General features: G+C 39.5%; 1 protein-coding gene across 2 annotated transcripts in view; it reads right to left on the bottom strand.

The window, feature by feature from the left end:
* nova2 (NOVA alternative splicing regulator 2) overlaps positions 1 to 24,814 on the bottom strand; it is an 87,900-nt gene that overhangs the window by 15,840 nt on the left and 47,246 nt on the right. For both annotated transcript variants that reach the window (XM_072391930.1, XM_072391931.1), the window contains one exon: positions 15,750 to 15,916. In XM_072391930.1, the coding sequence (XP_072248031.1) occupies positions 15,750 to 15,916 (167 nt within the window). The remainder of the gene's footprint in view (positions 1 to 15,749; positions 15,917 to 24,814) is intronic.

Genomic DNA, 24,814 nt, shown 5'->3' with positions numbered 1-24,814 from the left:
TTTATCCCTCCTCCCTCCTCCTTCCATTTGCTGCAGTTGTAAGCTGCACAACATTTGCTTGGCGGCAGCCTCGGTACAGAGGTTTGTTGCCACTCTGCAGTGCATTGCTTGTTCTCTGCACTGCAGCCTGCTCTGAGGCACAGGATGAATTTACATAGAAATAGAAAATTAGAGAAGCGTGCAGGAGTGAGGCTGATAACAAGAACAAACCCAAACCACATAATCACTTCCTGCTGCTTCAACTTGAATATTAGAGAGTTATCTTTCCCCTGAGGATGTTTGTTTTTGAGATGTCTCTGTCGGATTAACAGTTTTCCCCCTTTCATTAGTTTATCTTTGCTATGAAAACACGAGTGAGAGCTGGTGGTTGGATTCTATTGATCATTGGGCTATCACTGTGGAGCTCATACAACACGTCCTGCTGTCCTGCACAGATTAATGAGAAGATTCTTCTTTCTGATGAGCTTTCAGGACCACCTTTTTACTCAACTCTAAAATAAGAACTTATTGCAAGTGGTTGTGTGGCATCAGAGCGTTTTAAAGACATTACAGACAACTTCAGCGACTGATTTATGTCTTCTGCCATCTTGCGTCACAGCTGTCCAGTCAACCAGTGGCTTGGTTACAAACTGTGGCTTTAAAATATTTAAAACTTTCAACACTTCTTACAACAACAGTGATGCTGTCTTTATGCTTGTGGGGAAAACAAATCAAACTTGGATGGTAATATAAGGTTTTTTTAAGTGGTATTTAACTAGTATTTTATACATAAATGCAGCAATTCTGAATGGTAAATTTTATTCAAAGGTAGATCTTTGCTAAAATAATGGTGTTTGTACACCTTACTGAAAAAAGAATTATGCAAAGACATAATCCTAGATCTCCCAGTGTGGTGATGAGTGTCGTCAGCCAGCATCTGTCGCCTCCTGTGGACAGTGACATCATCGTGGATAGATGACAGTGACTGATGAAGAACTAGAAGGTGAAGAAATTACACTTTGCGATGGTTGCTGATTTCCAAATTTAGCACAAAATGTCGACATTATTCGCTGTTAAAGTAACACATTTAGCAAATGTTTTGCTCTTTGGTGCCCCCTACAGTTGTGAAATGTAACAGCAGGGCCATAAAAAAAATATCTGTGTGAGTCTTGCACATGTACAGCAATACACGATTTTTTCTTTTTTCTTTCATCAGGTCGAAGAAGCCCCAAAGATGCTCTCAAAGACCCACTAAATTATAAAGCAAGGTAGGAAGCTGGAGGCCAAAGTTATTAACCCCCCCCCCCCTGCACTCTAGGACAAAAGTGACAAAAGTCAAGGTACTTCAAAAGAGATCAAAAACAGATAGTTTTAAGGTTCACAAACTTCTCCAGTGTTGTTTTAAGCTCCTCCTCCGCTAACATCATTGCAGCTGTTTTTGTTTGCGATTATCGAATTATTCGTGTTTATTTACTTTGTTGATGAGAGCAACCAATGGGAATCTATCTAATCTAATCTAATCTTAGAGCATAGCAGCCTCTGGATTGTTTTAGCTCATTAAGATTACTCGTTGCAGCCTAAGCTTGACAGCTACATGTATTTAGAGAGGAGCACTGACTGACTACCGTTACCCAACATTTACACTTTGCTGTTATTGGGAACAAAGTCCTGTGCTGTATATTAAAAACAGGAAGTGTTGAAACCTGCCAAACATCCAGGGAAACTCAGAGAGGGCCAAATCAATTCATAAAGTCTGTTGTTTTGTTTTTACAAAGTGAAGTTTGCATCGATTGTTGGAGCTGCCCCGGCTGCACAGGTTCTGTCTATCCTGGACATAGTTGGCAAAATGAACACTATTATAAATAGCAAAAAGAAATATAGCTTGCATCACTGCAGCTGCATATCTAGACCTTATCTGGATTCCCTGCACTGTTTTTCGACCAAACAGAGCAGCATAAGTCTTTCTGGTGTCAGGTCTTTAAAGAGACTGGAGCTAAAACAGATTGTTTCAGATCATTAAAGTTAAACATAAGTAATGTGCAAATATAGATTCTGTAAGCTTCTGAACCCCTTTAAGTACAACACACATTATATCATTACAGGGACACGATAAAAATGTGAATGTTTTTCTTATATTCATGTAATCTTATACAAAAGATACCAACATTGTAACATTTAAATCAGTTAACCTGAGTGATAACTGTTTATTGGATTTTACTGATGATTTCTTTGCAGTTCAGACAGTTAAATGGGTATGTAGGCACATCTATCCATCAAAAATTAATACATTTTTACTTTGCTGCTGACTTCCCTTTCCACTTGGCTTCATTAAAAATCCTGCTGCCTTACTATAAAAAAGACTCAAAATTATGGTTGCAAAATTCTTATATTCAGAGATGTCATTAGAAGAAGGATTTGTTTTGGAACAGTTGAGTCAACCGTTTAAAGTTATTGTAATTTGCAAAGAATACACACATCCAGCCACTTTCCTTTAGCCCAAATTTAAATGATTTTTCTACCATCCGCACAAGAACAAAATGGATCCAATTTTAATTTTTATGTAAATGTTTCAGCAGTTACAGCTGAAAGGATTTGTCACAAAAACAACACTCACGGCCAAAAATTTCACTCAGAAGTCTAACTTTGCATCAGAAAATGATCCAGCAGACTTTTTTACAGCATTTATATTGTGCCGTGGAGACGAGCGAGGCGGGGGTGTGAATGAGGATGGGGGATAAAATAAATAAGTGACAAGCATCTTGGAGTCAGAGAGGGAGCCGAAAAGATTTTACCCACGAATCCTTTCATCCTCTGCTGTTAAGCGTTCTCACGGTGTTGGTGTAGAAGTGGGAGGATAAACAGCGGCGTACGGAGACGTCTGAATCCCTCCTGGTGTTAATGATCACATCTTCCATCTTTATATCTGACTGATTCTCTGCTAATGAGGCCCTCCATTCGCCTCCACTCCTCCTCCTGCGACTGTTCGGTCTTCTCTCGTCTCCTAACAATGTGTCTTTCCACATTGTTGTTTTTAATTCCTTTCATTTAATTTTCTTCACAGATTTACGAGGGTTTTTACATTTTAGATATTTTGAAACTGTGTACTCTTTGAGTCTTCCCTCATCTGCTGCCTCGTAAAATTTTACTGCTGCAATTTTCCAGTGCATTTACAACAGTTAATTCTTTTCTCGGTTCAATAACCTCTTCTTACGAGGTCAAAAACACACACAGACACACACATACAACCTGTTACCAATTTGAAGGGCATTTTGATATGAAATCATCCACTTAATCCTGCTTTTATTTAGCTGACGCTGTTGCTTTGGTCTGCTTTAATGGCCGGCTCAGTCAGGCAGACACTTCCTTACCCACAATCCTTCGCTGCCAACACCTTTCTACAGCGCTGCCTCAGAAAGAGATTATGTGGCGACAGGCCACAGGAAATCTCCCCTACAGTGACGTCTCTTTCATGTTTTTTCCCCTTCTGCTGCTCTGATGCAGTGCTTCTTCTGAAGTTTTTTACATTTTTTCTGCTTTTTCTCTTATTTAAGAGCTTTATCTTCTGTTGGGTGAAATCTTTCTGCAGAAGCGAGGAGGGAGCTTGGCATCCATCCAGCTGCTGATGGGAACGTCCTGTTGCTGCAGCTGCTGGACTGAGGTCAAAGGGCAAAGCCAATCTCCTGTTCATGAATACACTTAGCCACACGGTGCTCAGGAGCAGGGGTGGGAAGTGTTGACTTCAGCAGGGATGCCGGCTTAACAGATAAGACCAAATCAATGTCAGCAGCAGAGTGGGGCGATTTGATTCAGGATGAAACTTGGAACAGGTCCAGAGTTTGGTTGTTTGGGGTTTATGAACGTCAATAACTGTGAAATTACTAAGAGATTCGATTTTAATCAAATCTGTTTAAAAATCAAAGACTGAGGACATTTAGTTAATTTTCTGAATTTGTTTTTTCTAGTCTGATATTGTGCAGACAGAACAGACCCAAATTTACAAATTTAAAGATGGAATTTACTTCCATCTGTGAACTTACTGCTCCTCACACTAAAACCACAACATCCACCAGCACTCTGAAAGGGTTGAGACACAGATTTCCGAGTTTCCGCTGTGATGAAAAGTAATGGGATGATCAAGCAAATTAGTGTGCTGATTCGCTGCTGGAGGTCTGTCTGAGGAGCAGATCTGAGCTTCATCCCAGAGACAGAGCAGTGGAGCTACACTGAAAAGAAGGACGTACACCTCAGGCTTCCTGCAGGGTTGTGCTGACATGTGACTGTTTACATTACAACAGAACATGTCCAGTAGGAAACAGTCCTAAAAAATGATGCATTTCTCTGTTTTGCTGCTCTGTTCTCCTGATCGCTGCTCCTTCCTCTCATTTTCTCTATAACCTGCTTGACCACCACAGCTTGTGCAACATCATGACGGAGTTTGAGTGTTGCGTTTACAAAGCGTATTCCAGCAGTCCAGCCTAAAGTTGAAAGATTTCACAAGCTGTGTTTGACTCTGAGACAGGAAGACAGAAATAAGAAATAAGTAACTTTCTTCGCCGTAAGCCCCAAGGTGAGGGTACATATCTGCTCAGTACTTTGTTAAGTCGCCACTAACAAAAGAAGAGCTCAAGAAAAAGAAGTGAGAGATAATCGCTCAGAATTTCAAATGGTTAAATATAAACATGAAGTAGTTATCTTTAACCCTTTCGTTCTGAATATGAATTATATTTTGAAGTGTGAACTTACACAATGCTGAAGTCATTTAACTGTACTGGAATAGAAGAAAATATGATACTCGAAATGAGCTTTATCGTTTCTGTTTAAGAGTATCACACATTAAATGTTGTTGCCCAAAACACTGGTGAACTCCAGTTATATTACTGTCATCCACAGGCTGAGAAGTGAAGAAAATTTTGAAAATTGTTGCTGATGAACTGAATATTGACTGTATAATTAAATGTTGTTGAATATTAAACAAGATTCCCTGTTTTCCCTGAAGGTTTTCTTAACATTTCAAAGCAGACTGGCCGAGAGAAACAAAGGATTTGTTTTTCTTTATCAGTTAAAATGTTTCACGAGGTGGCTGAGGTCACCAAAGCATGGAGACATGGGATCAAATTTAATGTAAGAAACGAGGAACAAGCAAACTGTTAACAACCATCATTACACACACACACACACACACACAATGCAGTACTTTGTCAAAGTTTGCAGACATATGTATTCTTATTTTAGAGATAAAAGTTTTCTCTTTATCTCATGAGATGTTCGACCTTCTTGCTCATTTTCAGATCAGTAGAAAAACTGTAAGTTAATTGGGTTGAATCAAAATTGCAGTGTTTTATTTGCTTGTGCGTCATCCAAACTCATAGCTACAAATAAAACTCTGCTGGGTTTTTAATATGTGGACAGAAAACAAACCTTTAAACTGCATTTTTATCCAAATCCGTGTAAGTTTATAAATTCCATTAAGATTGTATGTGTCTGAAAACAATAAAATATATTTTTCAAATAGATCAACACGGCCGTAACCCGATATTTGTCACCAGGTCCATACTAAAATTTGGCATAGTCACTTTTGAAGTTGTCACGGGGGCAAAGATGAGCCGTATTCTCATCTAAACATTGTGTTGCGTTCCTTCCAGGTCACACGGCTGTGTGTCGGTGTCATCTTTGGATGCTAGCACGAACACACACACACACACACACACACACACAGAGCCAGGGGCGTGACAAAGTAAACACAAAGACGTCCTGCAGGTGGATTCACAATCTTGTTTTTAAAAGTGTGAAAAAGCTGCATATTGAACAATGTCAGCTAAACACACGTGAAAACAATACATGCATGTTTTCTCCGTATCTCTGTACACACACGGACATGCAAACACGCAGAGTTAGTGGAGGACAGAGGAACAACTGTTGAGGCTGCTGGAGTTTGAACTTTGAAGTCTTAAGCGGGGGACTTTAGCTTAATCTGCCTCCCACTGATCCACGGGCTTAGTCGCCTCTCTCTCTACCACTTTGCCTCTATCTCGCTTGCCTTCAGTCCCGTGCCCCTCTCCTTGTGTCATCCCTCATTTTCCATCTCTCTATCCATCTTTCTCCTCTTATCCCGGATCACAGAAACCCCCGTGTAGGTTAAAAATAACAGAATGACAGAGGAGCGGGGCCACAATGACACACGGTGAGGGAACATAGTGTTAACTTTAACACACACACGCAGTCATGTCTCTACACGCAGAATACGTGTTTAAGTTTTAAGATTTCATCCTTTTTTCTGGGTCCTTGCAAGGAAATTATGACATTTACTTCCTACCATACAAACTATACACCTGCAAGCATGCTGCTACAGTTTAAGTGGTCTTTTGAAATAAAATTTAGCTTCTTAAAGCATTAGATTTTGAAGACCATGTTGAAACTAATTTGAAAAAGATTAATGGATATGTTTTGATACAGATTGGGATCTTGATCTATGATCAAATAGACATTAGATTTGGAAAAAGGTGCACTTTCTGAGAGCCCTCCTGGTTTAACTTAATGTCGATTGTTTACCATGAAGTAATTCAAATTAAAGCTGTTTTAATGGTAACTGAGACAATAAATGACTTTTTCAGGTCTTATTAACAGCTCATATTGTTTTATATAAACAATAACTCAACTTTTCAGGCCTGAACCCTGATCCGAATAAACTCAGACAGCACCATTGTAGGATATGCAATATGTCACTTAAAGGCTTAATTCAGTACATAAAATGTCATGTGAATGTTATGACAGTTTGACATCATGTTCCCCTCCTGTGTGTGGTGAACAGGTGCCACTCTGGAGCATTTCAAGTTGTGAGAACGTGTTTCATATGGAAATTCTCCCACCATGAAGCGAAAGTCATTGAACATAAACACCAGCACTAACTATCACAGCTTGTAGTGTCGGAGACTGAATCCTGAGTACAGGAATAATAAGAGGAGGATGAACTGATAGATAGGATTGGTTGTATTAACCTCCCTCAGAGGCGTTAGAAAATCCTGCTAAATTATCTATTTTTTTATCCTCCTGCAAACAACAGAAGTCATCATTGTCTGCTCTTATAAAAGCAGCTTTTTGACTGGTGGAATATTCACTAAAAAGCACATGTAGTAACACTTAGAGGGCACCATAGGTCAAAATAAAATGATGAACACTGCTGTGCACAAAGGGCTGTGAATCTTTACAGACCCTGGAGGAACCAAAAGTACCAAAAAAAAACAGTTATATCACATATCTCAAACTTCTCTACTGTCTCCTGCTTTCATCCCTTGTTTCCCTCTTTTGTCTTTCCTTTCCTGCCCCATCAGTCGGAGGTCACCCTGCTGAATTACTCCCCAGGTGGCAGAAATGTCTTTTACACGTACACCAACATACGCATATGAGTGCTACATCTAGCTGTAGCACTCATATGCGTACACAGTTCAGTGCAGTATGAATTACGGCAGTGATAATAAAAGGCAGGAGCTCAGTCATCTGTTTGAAGCAGATAAGACACACACATGCCCACAGAGAGTGTCTTTTTCTGCTAACTCAGCAGAAAAGCTGTAAATCACAGGGAAAGAAAGTTTAAATGTGATGTAAGATGGGGGAAAGCAAGATAGAGTTTGAAGTCGTGATCATGAGTCAGCACAATAGGATAAAACATGTTTTTGTTTGTGCATTTATCTGCTGTTTGGTTCAACTTTGGCTTAACTTCGTTTATTGAAGATAAACTGAGAAGTAGAGACATTTTACGTTTAACTGTAATATAAACTGATGCTTTCTTGCAACCAAATGAGATGCCCCCTGTTGGCATCAAATAGAATGCAGGTTAAAGCATCTTTTTCACTTGGCTACATCCATCTTTTTATGAACTGCACAACAATTATATATATACCTAGATTTTTTTTCTTTGTGACTATCATGTCAAAAAGTCAGACATAACACGATTCTGTCATTTAGTTTGGGGTTGCCTGGTTCAGTGAGCCGTTCAGATGTGCAGAGACTCAGATTTGGATTACAGTAGAAATGTTCAGCCTCCTCTTTTCTATCTCAACTAAACTTCCACTTCCCATCAAGATGCATTTGCAGAATCTGTAGTGCAGCCCAGAAGTTGCCACTGTAAAATTATACTTATAAACATCGTTAAATGTTGCTCATATAAGCAACATTAACCTCTTAAATAACTTAAATAAGATACACGACAGTGAAGCTCAGGGTTTATCAAGCTGACATGTGGTGGAGGAATTTTGATGGTATTTTGAATTTCTTGCAGTTATCTTACTTTAGCAGTTTTTTTTTTTCTGTTTTCACCACCTGGTCCAGTTCAACAAATTACTTGGAATAAGTACCAACTGTCTGTGCCAAAATGCAGACACAGGAAAAAATTAATTCAGGAACAAAATCAGTATTATATCAGTTCGGTGTGTGGTAGTCTGAGCTTGGTCTCTCTTTGTGTGCTGCTGTAAGTTCTCAGGTGATACATTTTGCTTTTATGTACTATATTTACATAGTTTAAGATCTATTGAGTGTTATTTGTGTCCAAACCCATGTCTGGAGGGTAATGCAAAGCTGTAGAACCAATCTGAAGTAAGGCACATATGATGATGAGAGGGGTGGAGAGGAGGAGCTGACTCCGCCCCCTGAAACCAGCTGACATGGAAAAAAGGGGCGCTGTTGTACTGACTGATGAGTTTCTTGTAACTGATGAAGCATTTCGAGCTTTTATTCATCGATCAACAACACAGAACGCATCGTGACTGTTGCAGTGTTCAAGCTGAACTGATGATGAAGAATCATCGTCCGACACAAAGTGAGCCAGACTCTACTTTCCCCACATGTATCGTAAACTTCCTGTGTAGGGTAGCAACAACAGGAAGTAGGAAACAGGTGTTCATGCAGGAGGTGAAAGGTTACAGGAAATGGCCATAGGAAGGGGCTGGATGGGGCGGTCAGGGAAACACCCTGGAGTAAATGTTCAGTGCTGCTGTTATTTAAGCCAAACAAAGAAAAAGTGCTGCTGCAGTTTTCAGTCTGAATAAAGGCCAGCTTGGACTAAAAATAGCCCCAGAATAATACCGCAACAGAAGCAAAGGCCATTTAGACCCGATCTCACAGGGCAGGCCGCTCTGCAGCTAACTTCCAAACACAATAAAGCAAGGATGATCAACAAAAGCACGTTTCCTGCTAATATGAAGACAACATTGATGCCGTAAGTAGGTGATACTTCACTACATTACACATAAACACTGGGTCTCCAGAGTGTTTGTTTTCATGCAACAATCACTGACGTATAACTAATGTTTGATGTGTTATTTTTCTACTAGTTTCATTTTCAGTTGTTGTGTGGTACTTGAATTTTTGGGTTTAATTGCACTAAACAGTGAGAAGTTAGCAGTTAATTCTCTGCAAAATATATACCGACAAATTCTTCTGTGAGGAAATATAATTATAAAAAACTTTATAGATAATATAAATAATATTTTAAATATACATTCCAACTTTCAGTCACAGCATTAGCCTGCTGTGGTGTAAACAGGGACTCCGTGATGTTTTACAAGAGTTTACTTGGCTGAGGAAACACGAAAGCATTGAACAATAAAAGTAATAAAATCCTTCAATAAATTCTCCTCATCCGCATGTCATGTCAGACCTCATTAGAGTCGGCAAAGGAATTCATTTAGCTCATAAATCATCTCCTTCACTGGTCTGCTGTCCTGTCACGTGGCCTTGAATCGTGGCATGTTGTCTGTCGGCGTTGTTGCTTCTGTTTTTCTTTCTATCAGCAGCTGCTTCTTCCCGTGAAGCTCTCCATCACTCTGCAGCTGTCGGCTAACAAGAGTTCAGATCTGCTTCCAGCTTTCAGTCACCCACTCAGCCAGCCAGGCTCTTGTTTCGGACTCTGTTTGTCCTCTCCCAATCAATCTTTATGTCATCTTCCACACTTTGTTTCTTACTTTGCCTTCCAATCTATTCCAAACACTCCTCAGATATCTTTTCCCTCTCCTGGTTCCTATTTTTCTCCCTCAACCAGTCCTTTGGGTCAACCAGAGATTTGCCACCACATGCTGCGACAGCCGCGCTCTTGACAAGAAGAACGAGAACACGACATTTTATCCACAACTGAAATAGTAGACAATCAACGACTGCATCACAGCAGGCGCCGATTCCTCTTTCAGAGGCACACATGTTGAATGAGGGTGTGAATGTCAACGTGCGCGTTTTTTTATGAGATCCGTTCAACAAATCAAAGGGATATGTTGTGTGGTTCACACTAAAATCACGGCCATGCTCTGAAAACTTAGTCCTTACAGTCCAATGATCAGAAGTGTAAGTCTGCCAAGGGCAATGTGTGACTTTGTTTGATCACTATGGTGGCCCTACAGAGACATTTCACACAGCACAACAGTTCACTTTTTGGGAAAAGGTAGAGACAACTGTTCTAGTTTTTGAGCAATGCCCTCATTCATCCCCTTGATCTAAGAATCAATGCTTTCAATGCTGTCAATGCTTTTCATTCATTTATTTGCATAAAGCACATTCGACCAGGTCCAGTTAAAAAAAAACAACTATATTTTGACAGGTCAAGTTTAAATATTTTGCACTTTCATGAATAAAACACAGGTTAAAAACAGTTTTAAACAGTTTATATACATGTGTGATATTCTAATCTAGATCTGACCAGTCTGTGAAGTATCGTTTTTCATCTGGACTTGATCTAAGGTGGTTTAGATCCAAAACAACTGAATTGCCCTTTTGTGTCTTTACCCATAACTGGAATATTGGCAGCCAACTTCAGCATGGTGACAAAAAAAGCTCAAGGGAAGGTGAAAGTGTCCGTAATTGAAGGGGAGCGATGAGAGTGTTACACACCAAAAACAGGAAGTGACATCAACCAGTGGCAATGGACTTGGGTTCTGTCCAGTCCTGAATTGTGGCATCTCTAATATCTTGTGTTTTACTCTTTTGTTGTTGTGTTTTGTCCTTCAGGGCCACCATAGATTACTCATCCCAGCATTGCTACAAACTGAACAGGTCACATTTGTAGGAAGAGTTTGCATTTAAAACATACGTTTTTAACATAATGTCTGTACTGTAGTGTGAGAGACTTTTAGCTGGTGTGTAAATGTTAATCCTCACCCAAATTCCCTCATATTTCACCAATAACTAGGAAAACATATTGAATGGTGCTTTAAAATGTCACAGTAACACTGCTTCCATACATCTAAATTACAGTTGTGAACAAAACAAATAGCTTTCTCTTGATTGGGGGTTCTTTTGGTTTGATGACTCATTCGTTTAATCTTAGAGGCCTCAGTGTCCGGCAGCACTGAAGAGGTTATTTTGGTGTGTGCGTAAAGGGTTCTTTCTCTGTGTGTGAACAAGTGTGCATCTGTGTCATCAAATGCTACACAAACCCATTTAGTTGCCTCTCTGACGTGATATAAATAGCCTAAAGAGCAACAGGGGGATTCGCCCGCTATTATAAGAGTCTAAATATCAGCAGCTATTAGCCTGCCTGTCTCCCCCCGGCTGCTCAAATCATCCAAAACAGGATTACTCAGCTGTCAGTCAGCCTCAGGCTCACACACACAAGATGAACATGATGCAAGATGAATGTAATGTATACACATTGTGTTTGCATGGAAAAAAGAAAAAGTTTTACTTTGGCTAAATTAATAATTTATCTTCGCCGCAGTAGAGAACCACGGGTCAGTCCGGCAGTAACAGAATCCGCCCACCAGCACCGAAGCACACTAATTAACACATCACGTCGCATTTGTGTAACATTGTGTGAATCGTGTATTGCAATATTTTATGTTTTTTTTAGCTCTGAACAGTAACCTGCTGGAATCTCAGGTGGTTGCTTGGCAACAGCAGCCTGATTATGGTGTGGAAGCGTTTAACTGACCTGCGGGGAGGCCTGACCTCAACCCATTTCGTTGGTCCCTGAACTGCAACTATGAGCCTCACTCATGCTGCTGCGTCTGTATGCTCAGGAAGGAGAACGGAGGTGCGATTACCCCCTGCTGTGCACACACTTATGGTCGTACCTCCAACCATTAAAGCTGAACCCTAACCATGTGTTTATTTCATGCCTAACCCAAACCAGTTGAAAACTGAGCATGATGAAGTGTGCATTAGCACATTAGGAATGTCTCGAAATAAGATTTTCACGACACGATTATTGTAGCTCGGAGCAAACACCATATTATTGCAGTATCAATAGAAAATAAATATACTCTTATCAGAATAATTTATCTTGTACATAATAAACTACATTCAAAATAGGATGTTAGGAACAAATCTGAATTCAATAAAGGTTTAATTTTTTTTTAGCTAAAAATCAAATCTAAATATTATAATATGTACACAACATCGATATTTAATTAATTCATTATCACGATTATCATCAATACCAGTATATCAGGACTCATGCTTCACATGATGCAAATCATCAGCCTGTTGGAAAAGTGGTAATTTCATTATTTATGAGCATGTGTGACAGTTTCACTTCAGGCCAAACGTGGGCATATGAAGATTTTGTTGGCCGGAAGGTGTCACAATTTGTGGTGAAACGGCTGCATTTTGTGCTGTGGACAGATTTAACCATTTCTTACTATTCTAACTCTATTCTAAGACAAAGTCGCTAAAGCAGTGAAGTAGAAGGTTTAACCTCTCGAATAGTTTTTATCTCATGTTTCTAGTTTTTTCTAAGGCTGAGAAATGAAAGGTCTGGTGTACAGCTTTAAGTTGTCAATAAATCCGGTTTCTCAAGTTTTAGGCGGCTTTTTTTAACTGAACGTTGGGTCATTGTGGGTTGAGGACTGAATGTAGTCATCTTTCATCTCTTCAGTGGATGTTTGGGCTTGGGAATTCAGCGTGTGAACAGAAACTTTTAAATTTTCGATTCCTTTACATAATTTTTCTCTGCAAAAGAACCTAAATACCCGGTAGATAGACAGTAGTTCTAATCGGCTGATTTAAACTACTCCCATTCAAAAACAGAGGATACAAGAGAAAAAAAAAAACTTTAATTGATAACTACCAAGATCAATGTCCCTATACCCCTAAAATTAAATTTACTGTCCCACATTGAGCAGACTTTTGTGCTCTCTCTGTAACTCACTTTGATTTAACATTTACAAACTATCATCACATGAGACTTTAACTTAATAACAGTGGATTAGTGTGTTCAGAGTAACCAGCCTTATCTGTAACATTTATAGCTTCTTTAGCTTGAAAACTATTGAGTAAATTGTTGCTTTAAAGGCCGACTCGGTAATTCCACACAGCATGATATGTAGGCTAATGTTAGTGAGAAATAAACTGCATTAATCTTTCAAATGATATTTTACAATGAAATAAAAATGTCTGTTTAAGTACAAAATAATAATTTCTTTTATAACAGATGTTTCAGAAAATGTTACTGTATGAGTACGTGATTATAAATTCATAAAGTGATACAACTGTTCCTAAATATTGCAAAGATGTACTGTAAAAATATGGAATTATATGTTTTTGGGTTAAGAGGAACCTTACTGAATGTGACATGAGGATACACTGCTAAATAAATGCATTTATGGATTAAACTTAAGGGCAAATTAGTAATTTTCCACCAAAAAAATCATCAGTTTTTATAGGACATTTTTCTTACAGCGTGAAGCTTTATGATTTAGGATCACGTTACATTTTCACAGGATTTCTGTTATCTTTGAAATGTTCTGTTTAGCCTGTGATGGTGACCCGTCCAGGTTGTGCCCAGTGACAGCTGGGATAGGCCCAGCCCCCCCGCGACCCTGAGTTGGATTAAGCAGGTACAGAAAATGGATGGATTGATATTCTATATAGTGTAATAAACATGCTCTGTCAACCAAAACCAACATAGTTTTAATTTAATATTCTCATCAAGTTCTTTTTGACTTCCAAAAAGCATAAAGTGAATATTTGTGTCTCAGAATGTAATGATATAACGCCTGAACGGATCGTTAAGTGACGTGTCTTCTCACCTAAAAACCCGGCTGTTCATCTTCATTTGAGAACTTTCTCTCATACGTTTCGTTATTTAAACCAGTTTCAGCCGCTTCACTCATTCTGTCATTGTTGGTGGTTTTATCTTTATCCAGTTCACTGATATTAATTATTCATTTCTTACCAATCAGTACAGTGGTATGTGTATGCTGCCTTATTTTCCCACATTTTTCTCTCCAATGTATTGCCACCGATGAACCTTTCACATATAAAGAAATAATATGAGGTGTCTTATTTTTTTCCATTCGAACTCCTCCATCGACTGACAGTTAATTCCTTTATGGCAGCATGGGTGTTGTGTGCACCTATTGTGATTAAATATGGATTGTGTAGCCTGCATAAACACTCATTCTCAAAGGTCTAAACGTGTGTGAGCCTCTGTGGCTGTGTGTTCACAAGTCTGGTAATTGTAATTATTCAAAACTATAAAGGCGTAGCACTCCTCCTCCTCCTCCTCTTCCTCCTCCTCCTCCTCCTCCTCCTCCTACCCCAGATTCTGCTTATGACTGTGGATGAAGGCAATACTAATGCAACACTCAAGCTGAGACACAACAGAGAAAAACAATAATTACCTTTACACACAGCAGCACATCCCATCAGCATTTTCTCATTTAGATTATCTTTAATTTTACAGTTCAAAGCTAGTTTAATTGTTTCACTGTCAAAATAAAGTGTCATTTCTTTAAGGGATGGTTGAATGCACTCCCTGTCGGGCCTGTTCAGTCAATAAATGGAAACAATGCTAGACCTGAATAATCAATGCGGGCGCAATCATGAAGCGCGAATGACGATGATCACTTAAACAGATTGGGATCATAATCAATGGCCACACTAATTGACCTCAATTACACAGCTGGTATTGACACTTATAACAACAGTCAGCAGGTGAAAGAGTTTGTGTAAACAGCTGCAATTAAACAGCATTTTCTTTTAAAGTTTCTCTGCAAAAACAAAGTTTTGGATGTTCTTTGACAACTATTTTCAGCTATCACAGTAAGTCGTGGTAGGATGCATGTTTTCCGACCCCACCTTCTTGGGGGGGAAATAAAGGGTTATCTTCCTACAAAATAAAATACAAGTTAAATATTTCAGCTAATTACAAATGCTAAACAAAGTGTATAATTCCTTCTTCCTTTTAAATGACTCGAACCCTTCTCCAGCCTATATTTTACAGTGTTTTGGTCCAATCTCGGCTCCACACACTCTCTTCCATAAGTTTGTGACACATAAAAAATGGGTTCATTTTTTAATTTCAGCCACATTCATTTGGTGTAGGGCAGCTGCGTCTGCTATGTATGTAAGGAGGCAGGAGGTCTTATCACATTTAAAATCCTCCATCTCCTTTTAGTCTTAGGTTTCTGGTATTGTGTGTGTGTGTATTCAGTTCATTTGACATGTGCAGTTTACATGTTCACACCTTAGACACAACATCTTGTCCCACTGAATCTCTCTCCTCTCAATCTTTACCCTTCTTTCTTTCTCCCCCCATCTGGCCTTCTTTCCTTAATTTTTCTCCTTTTATTTCTTCCTCCTCGTTGCTTCCTTCCTCAGTTCTTTTCTTTCCCTCCCTCACACTCTTACATGTCTGTTCGTCTTCATTGTTTTTATTTTGCACCTCGTTCAGAATCGCTCGGATAGAAAATCCCAACTCAACAGCAGATGCACGCACAGTTTATCAACCCTTCCACACACTCAAACTGACCACATAAAGAATAAATTGGGATAGAATAGAGACGGACCTGTTTGACACGGTCTGGGTTGACGGTGGTCTGCGGTTGCAGGATGCTGACCGGCTCTGTCTTCTGGGTGCTCTGAGGCATCTCCCTCACCTTCTCAGCGATGAAGTCATGGACGCCGTTCAGCGCCTCCACTGTCCCCTGAATCAGACACACCCGCTCTGTCGTTCCTGAAAACACACACAAACACACAAGCGAGTGAGTGATGGCGACAACACTCAGAGGAGCAATAAATCTGCACTTTTCCATCTGCTGCTTAAAAGCACATTTTGAAACGAGTGCTGCTAATCTAATTCACTTGTCAGGCATCCCTTGATTTCCCTTAACTTTATTTTTCTGCTGAATCAATGTGTTGTGCTTGGATGTAAAGCAGGGTGGCAGCAGTGCACCACAGCTGAGCTCCACTACTGATAAAACATGTAGAAGAAGACATAAAAAACACATAATTTCTTTAGAAAACCCCAAAATCAGGTAAAAACGAACATTTTAAATTTGTTTCAACAGGTTGGAACAGCAGATAAAATGTTTGATGTCCCTCTCCTGGTCTAAACATTCAGAATTTTCTCTATTCATCATTGTATCTGTTGCTGAATGAAAATAAAATCATGCTGTTTTTAGAAAAAAATAACGACCACCAGATCAGATACCAGGAGACTAATGCTGGGAAATGACACCGCAGCAGCAAACAATACAACAAAGAAGGACAAAGCAGTTATCAAACGAATAATTTCAAAGATTAGGGTGGAGAAAAGTGGACATATATGGAATTGTGTGATGTTTATAGTACCTTAAGGCTTAAATAAAGAAACATAATTGACCTCATGAGTAGAAAATACAAAGCTTCATATTGTATTAAAACACTTATTTTTATTCAAACTCCCTGCTTCTAATAAAGGGTTAGGGCATGTTTAAGCATTAAAAAATTATCTTTGAGAGTTTTTTGTGTCCCAAAAACTGTGATTTATCTCCATCGTAGACTAAATGCAGTCTGTTTGCATGATAAATACGCATATAAAGTCTCTCTTATATAAAGTATGACAAGAAAATCCAATTTTACAACAATGATTAAACTGGCAATAAAATTTACTGTTTTTTAACTTTTGTAAAAACAACAAAACTGAGTTTTTTGTTTTTCTGCTCAAGCAAATTTGAAAGAAAATAAATTACTTTTCGACTCCAATTTATTGGTTTTCATTCGTAAAAAATCAACAGTTCAACTTACTAATAAATAAAATGAACAAAGCAGTTTAACTGTAGTTACTGTTAACTGCTTTGTATGCATTCAAGATTTTTTCCTCCACCCAAGTGAGATCAAAGATGTTTGTCTCAGCAAAACTGAGCAAAAAAGCTATCAAAGCCAATTCAATAAAACTTTATGTTGAAGAGGAGAGAAGAAGGAAAGTAGTTCAGTTTAGATTAAGCTGCAGATCACTTTCTTTAAAACTGCTGAAGAGAGCATTAGCCTCTCGGAGGGATTTTCTCACTAGTTTCAGGCTGCAATTAGTTTCTACTCATTATCTTGAGAAGACGACTTTTGGAACTTAGTTTACTTGTGAAATCCATTTCAATGAATGTTGTTTCAATATAGATAAATTTCATTTTATTTATTCCTCAATTTGTTTTTGAGATAGAGGGATCACAGGGTCACAAGACAAGTGTCATATTTACCCCTTTTGTTTTAAATACCTGTATAATTTGACTATAATTCTACCCATGAGTTTTGTTTAACTGGTAAAAACTTGCATTGTGTAACTTGATGAATACGACAAGTCTTCATCATCACAGAAGTCAAAAGCTGTTGTAAAGGTGACTCGTAGGTCGACTCTGGCACGCTCCTTTAAAGCTAAAAGTCCAAACTTCACCGTTATAGCCACATGTTTCTGCTGAATGACTTCGCTGTCTATGAAAATGTATATGAATAAACACCAGAGTTACTGTCAGACAGAGAAATCTAGGTCAAAGCAAAGCCTCTCAGTCCATCTTAACACTGCAATAAATCTCCATCACTCTCACACTGTTTTAGTATCAACTGTCTCTTTTTCCTCTTTTTCTTTTTTCTCTTCCTCACGCTCCCTTCCTTCCTCTTTTTTATCATCCTCTGGTCTTCTCTATCTCCTCCTCTTCCTCTCCCTGTCCCATCTTTCTCTCGCCCTTTCCAGTATTTTAGTGGGATCTGGTCTTATCGCAGCCTAGCAGCGTGTCAGATAGCACTTCCTGCCCCCTCCCTCTCCCTGGATTGTTGGACTGGCTCGGTTTGGCCCGGCTCAGTTCTCCGTGGCTGCACTGGGAGCAGATGGATTAAAAACCTCTCCATGTTTGTACGAGGGGGTTGGGAATTGACAGCATATTGCAGTGAGAAGAGGTTGATAAGCTAAAAGAAGACTATCTATTCGCTTTTATATCTGAAACAACACAGTTCAAAGCAGACAATAGAGTCCAAGTGAACAGAGATGCGTTGAAAATGATTTTAAAGAAACAGCAAAAGAAAAACAAAAAGGGTTAAAGGAGAACAGTTGAATGAGTTATGAGTGGAGGGTTTGTGACAACAGACTAAAAATAAAACTGACAACACATTTGGCATTTGCAGAATATGGCTACCTGGCCATGCTGGGCTCTTGTAAAGCCTGTTAGCATTGCAGGCATATTAATGCCCATTCCTATTTTTACAGTCTGCTGACAGCAGTGACAAACAGTCTTTGTTGACAGCCGCTGAGTGCTTCAGTTTGGTCAAGTGAGCATGACGACAAGCTTACAAATCACGTTAACTGTACATGAGAACTAGCTCTAAAACGTAGCCTCATGCTAACAGTTCCTTCTGTATTTTATCCGGGTTTTGCGACAGACTGGATTTAACCAGCGAAGTGTGTGTGTGTTTGTGTATGAACGTGTGCTTTGATACTGAGGAAACTGGGCCTCGCCTCTCCCTGACAGCTGGTGCCCTCTGGGTAATCTGGACTCGTCCAATCAGAAGCAGGGATTAGCAGGCCATTGTCTTGGCATGAGAGAATGATGGTGGGTTTGTTTTCTATGCACATTAAATCGTGTGTGAGATTTGGGCAGAAAAGGCCACACTATCATCGAGGATCCTATACAGTTGTGCTACTGCAGCAAAGACCTGATTTATTTCATTATCAAATATTTCCCCAAAGACCAGTGAGTTTGCACATGATACAAAGCACACTGTCACTTTTAAACAAAGGTTTACATATCAGAGGTGCATAACTCCCTGAACTCCCTGAACCTTTCAGCATCGCAGTCCACCAAGGTGTGAAAGCATAAACAAATCAGTCTTTAAAAAAAAGGGTTTACATTTAAATGGAGCAACTGTACTTAAGCCTTTCTGACCACTGGAAAGTGGAAGAGCGCCCTAAATATTACCACCTTGTACAGATCTGATGAGGAGCAACGTTAAGATGTATTCAGAGATGTGCTCACATCCAGTTGTTGGTCTCAGTTTTAGCTGTTTTTTTCTTCTTCAGTTGCTAGTCTGTAAGTTTGTCCATCTGTGGGTAGATTTTAAACACTTCTAAACACTATTTGAGTAAGACCTCCCTTGTGCTTTCAATTCTTCACTTTCTCACCTGCAGATGGTTAAGGTTAGGAACTAAAAAGTCATGGTTAATGTGCACGGTTAAGTCTACATGTCACTGAATGCATGTTTAGAGTTACAAAAATCTTTGAAGCCAACATTTTAATATTCATGGGTTTGATTCCTTTTATGTTACGTGAACTCCTGACAGAAAACAACTGTCCAGGGACACGTTACCATCTCACAATTTACAAGCATGAACTGTAATATACAAAGTGGACATTCATGTTTTCTTATGGGACTGGGCTGAATTATCCTAGATTGATACATCTTAATAAATATCAGCATGCTCATGTCTCAGTTTATTGTTTCCCTGCTGAAAACACACAGAAAGCGGGACTGACAGTGGCAGACGTATAAATGCCAAACCAGCGCCAACACTGCAGAATTTATACATCCCTCAGTGATTGAGAGTGAGCTCAGTTGGCAGTCTGTCCTATACTAATGCAAAAAAAGTGTGCATGTGTGAGTGTGAATGTGTGTTTTAGTATTTTCCCTTGTAAAATGTACCTCATCATTGGACATTTTAACAGTTGGAAGCCATTTCCAAACTTGACATGCGGCAGCAGTGGAAGAAACATCTGCTCAATGTTGTTAAAACTGCTACGTTTACATAACACAGAAAAGACATTTTATAGATGCAGAACATAGCAGAAAAATATTGAACTACATTTAACACGTATCTATGGACACTATCGAGCCACGATTGATAAATGGGAACTTTCTCTGGAGTTGCTTTTGGAATTTCAGGTACTTTCAGGTGACCTTAGAGGAACCGTCAGGTCTGACTAATTAAGAAATTACGTTGTTTCACTGCAACAAGGATTATTGCAACAAACACAGGAAAAAAACCCTAACAACCCCATTTGCAGCAAAATGATACCAGTAAAATGCTAATTTAACACAACCAGTTAAAGTCGTGTCATGCAGCTTTGAGACATAAAATAAGATAAGAAACAAACCAGTTTATAGGAGCATTTGGAAGAATTTGAGATGCAATAAAGATCAACATGAAAGACTGCTAAAAACACCAAGGGACAAACCACAGACTGTAAAATACAATTAACTACCCATCAAAGTTTAAGGTCAAGAGAATGTTTCTGAAATAAAACAGTTGCAGTGGTGCCAAGAAAAGGACTGATAACACATACATGAAGGAGGTTTGTTAACTGATTTACAACATTTTTTTTAATACCATGTCATGTTGACAAAAAACACACAAAGCTCAGATTCTGTGAAATTCATACCAGACGTGAGCTTTAGCTCGTTGTTTCTACAGTGACCAAGTGACCCGGCACCTTTTCGTTCAACACCAGCACACTCATCATCATCATGAGGCTGGCTTTGGACCCTGGCAGTTGTTTTTATTAAGGTCTAACGAACATGACTCACTCCTTCCTCCTCTGCACTCCTCCTCCTCCTCTCCCCGATGACCAGAGAGGCACCAGTGGTAACAGACAGACAGCACAGAGAGCTGCTTCTCTGATTTCTGACTTACAGCAACATATGCACGTCTGGTATGGCGGTGCATACTAATGAACACCAACAAAATCTCCGTCTGAGGTAAAAACTGAGTGCCGCATGTTATCAAAGACATCAAAGCAGGCATGTTATCAGGTATAATTAGGAGAGACGTGACCTCCCACTGACAACAGCAGAGACGCAGTTACAGTGGCTCGTCATTGTAAAGGTGCTTGTGTGTGTCTCAGCCTGTTAATTGCACCGCAGTGATCAACCTCTACAATCTGCAGCCATGATTAATTCTTTCCAGCCTCGTTCAGTTGGGGGAGGAGAGACTTGGCTGCTGGGGGCTTTCGTTGATACATAAGGCACAACAGACTATCTTGAAAAGTCACACTTGTTTCTAGCCTCTTAAAGGTCATGTGATGTCCAAAATGCACAGGTGAATTTTATTCTTAGTGGAATTGTCTTCTCTGTGTCTCGGGCAAGCATTTTAAAGCCTTGGAACGGGCCATTAGAGGATACCATTAGGCTTATCTGAGCTGTATTTGGAGACTTTCTGGTTATAACAGGAGAGAATGTGAAGAAAGCCTGTGGAATCCTGTAGGATCAGACTCAGGAAATGTGAGATTTCACATTTTAGATTTGCACTCCACAGGGATAGTGAGGATATTTTGACCACCATTGTTGTTTCTGAAAAGTTTCCTTTAAACCTTCAAACCTTGTAGAATTCCAACATCTAAGTAGCAATAATTGAATTTGCCAAAATGTTCTATAAAACATGGTTGTGTATATACTTAAAACCTGTAAGTGTGTAGAATCAGAATCAAGGCATGTTGACAGTGTCTTAGTCTTTTGATTAATATTAGCCTGACACAAAGTGTTTCTATGCATGAAGTATAATTAACTTGCAGTTGTTTACATGTACAATAAATTAATCAAATTTATTGGGCTTTGGCCATTTGGTCAGTAACTTTTTTTTCTTTGCTGAGATATGTGCAGCAAGTTCCTGTTTTTGCATTTATTGTGAGATTCTGTCGCTGCTGACATTATTGCATGTATTTGGAGTGTTTTCAAACAGATGAAGCACGGTCGTCTATTTGAATGTTTTCTTGTGAACCGAAGAGAATCTGGTAATACTTCATAGCTTAAACTCACTTGACGGACATGCAAGACGAACTGGCAACGAGACGAGGGAGACACGACTATTTATACATGAGGAGGAATGCAGGTGGAAACAATCTGGGAGGGGAAGACAATCACACACAGGGAGGAAGAGATGGTCTGAAATTAAAGGGAAAAAAGGTGAGTACAAAATAAAACAGGAAGTGGGTGATAAGACTACTCATGATATAAATGACATAACACTTTCACATGAAAACCTCAACATATTTGAGGAGACCCAACAGAGCCATGACCAATCCACTCTTTAGTGGATGCTCCCTTTCTACCCAATCCTCACACCCTCACCTGTCTTTCTTTGCCTCTTTACCAACTCTTTTTAGTGCATCGTTGGCATCACATTCTATATTTGATTGCATTTTCTAAATACAATGAAGCTGGTCAGTGAAACTTCTTTGTGCCTGTGTCTATTAGATATCAAATGATCCAACAATTGATTGTATTTTAGAAATTTTCCCCAACTTTTCTGGAAATTAAGTGTGTAGATTTCACCACGTGCAGCTTCAAACTTTGCTTCTACAGTGTAAGAATTCAGTTGTCTGAGAAAATGTAACTCCCTCTTTGGTTTACTGATATCGTTTTCTAGGTCAGGAAACAACTAAAGGCATAAACAGTCAACCTGAAAATCAGCAGCTGATGCGACAAATATGTGAAACAATGTGTCCGATAACTCCTGAAAAGTGGCCCATTTGTTTCCTTTCTGGAGTGATTTTCTGAAACTTTGTTAAACATTAATATTTGCAAAATAACAGCAGAGAATAACAGGGAATGAGATGAAAAGATAAGATGTGACAGAAACGCCAGAGGTCATGTGTTCACAGGTACATAATGGTCATCCCCTGCTATGTTGAGATCTACAGCTTTTTCACTGTAGATTTTTTTGCCAGTGATTGAAGGAGAAAAAAAACATCAGCGGGGGATATACGGAGAGAACCTCACACGACTTCAGTCACATCAGAAACCATCAGGGATGGAGAAGGCAGAGGGAAAGCCAGAAAAACCCAGAGAGGCGGAGGCAGATCAGCGCGGAGACGATAGGGATGTCAAAATGGAGCGACAGCGGAGACAGAGGGGGACAAACAGAGACGAGGAAAGAGACGGACAGACTGGGATGCTGAGGGAGAGACCTTTGTGAAACCTGTCACAACAAAGTAATGTCAGAAACACGGAGACGCAGTGAGACAAGCAGATTCTGTACGATGTGCATCGAAATGTGGAAACCTGAAAAACAAACATTGTGCACATGAGCTTGTCTGGCTGTTGTTGAAGAAATACTCAACAGTTGTCTTTCATTACAGTTTTCTTGAATCAGTTTAACTGTTAATCGTGTTAATATTTTACTTTCTTGCAGTCTTTTCCTAATTTCTCCATTTTGTGCCTTTACCATACAGATTTTTATCAAAATCTAAGTGAGAGTGAGACTGCTGCCGACAAAAAGTGCAAAAAGAGAGACAGACTGGAAATACAGAAATATTATGTGTTAAAGACTAAACCCCAGAAGAAGGATACAGACAAACTCTCCATCTTTCAGTAAAAAATAACGTAAAAGTCTCCATTAGAGCTGACTGGAAACACAGTGAGATGTGGCGGCTGGTTTAATGTAAGCTTATTAAACAGATCTCCTTAGGCTAAGGATAAGCTCAGGTTAACTGGCTACCTTTGATCATATCGGCTGGATTAGCCGGCTTGTTGTTCCAGAGGGTTAAAGAGAATATAAGATGGCTTAAAGACTGCAGTGTATGGAAAGACAGAGAGAGGACAGTCAGACAGAGGGGAAGTGATAAAAGTCAGCCAGAGATTCTGAAGTCCTGGTATTCTGTGTCCAGCTCATCATTCTCCTAAAAGTTTCCATAATGAGAGGAAAGAACACCCCACTATCACCAGCTTCTCTCATAAAAAAGACTACGTTTGAAAAAATAGTAAGAAAAACTTTCCTCAGTGCTAACACTGTCCAAAATATACCTTAAGTTTGATGCATGAGGTGGTTATTTGATATTTGACCCAGTCTCAATGAGATGCAGCCATTTAAAAAAACAAGCTTATTAATATTCTTTCGCAAACAATATTTTATACCAAGACAGGCCAATATTCATCCACTACTCAACAATAAAGCGGCAGAAGTTGACTTGTTTATTTCCTGCTTCTCTGTTCTGAAGAATGAAAAGAAGGAAAGAAGGAAAAGCTTTCTGAAGAGGCGAAGTAGCTTGTTAACTCTGCATTGTTTTTCCCAGTGTTTACCAGCACGATGGTCTCCTCAAATGTGGAAAAAAGTGCTGACTATGAGACCAACAGGCCTCTGTCACTGAAAGACAGATGGATTAAGCGATTGATGACTCAATAACTCAACGGAAACGACCGCGCAGACGTCACTGTGCTTTTATTAGGGCCAAGGTTTGTTGGAGCAAACAGACTGAAGGCCGGACGGAGAGGGAAAGAAAAGAGAAACCCTGCAGAGTATTCTTATAACACTGATTACAGCCAAAGTTTAACCAAACTTCTTCTAGGTAGATAGATAGATACCCTGAAACAGCAGAGAAGTTCACCCCTTCACTGGTCCTGCTCCGTTACCATGGCAACTAACCGTCACCCCCCCCACCCTGACCATGCACACACAGCACGCACACAGTTGCACATATACACAAGACACATGCTCTTTCATGCAGCTGGGCAGCTGTTGGTGATGTCATGAACTGTTCTTCCAAGTGTGTGTGGGTGTGTGTGTGTGTGTGAGCATGACTGCATGTGCTGATGTAATCAGTGGCAGTAAGGAAACTTGGAGCTGTTCTCTGCTACAGTCCACCAAGTTGTCATTAAAGAGAGAACAGGACAAAGAGAA

This window comes from Leuresthes tenuis, unplaced genomic scaffold (genome assembly GCF_036924035.1).
Source record: "Leuresthes tenuis unplaced genomic scaffold, fLeuTen1.0.hap1 SCAF_9, whole genome shotgun sequence".
Classification (NCBI taxonomy): domain Eukaryota; kingdom Metazoa; phylum Chordata; class Actinopteri; order Atheriniformes; family Atherinopsidae; genus Leuresthes; species Leuresthes tenuis.
Note: the sequence above shows the minus strand (reverse complement) of the source record. Positions and strands in the feature narration are given on the sequence as shown.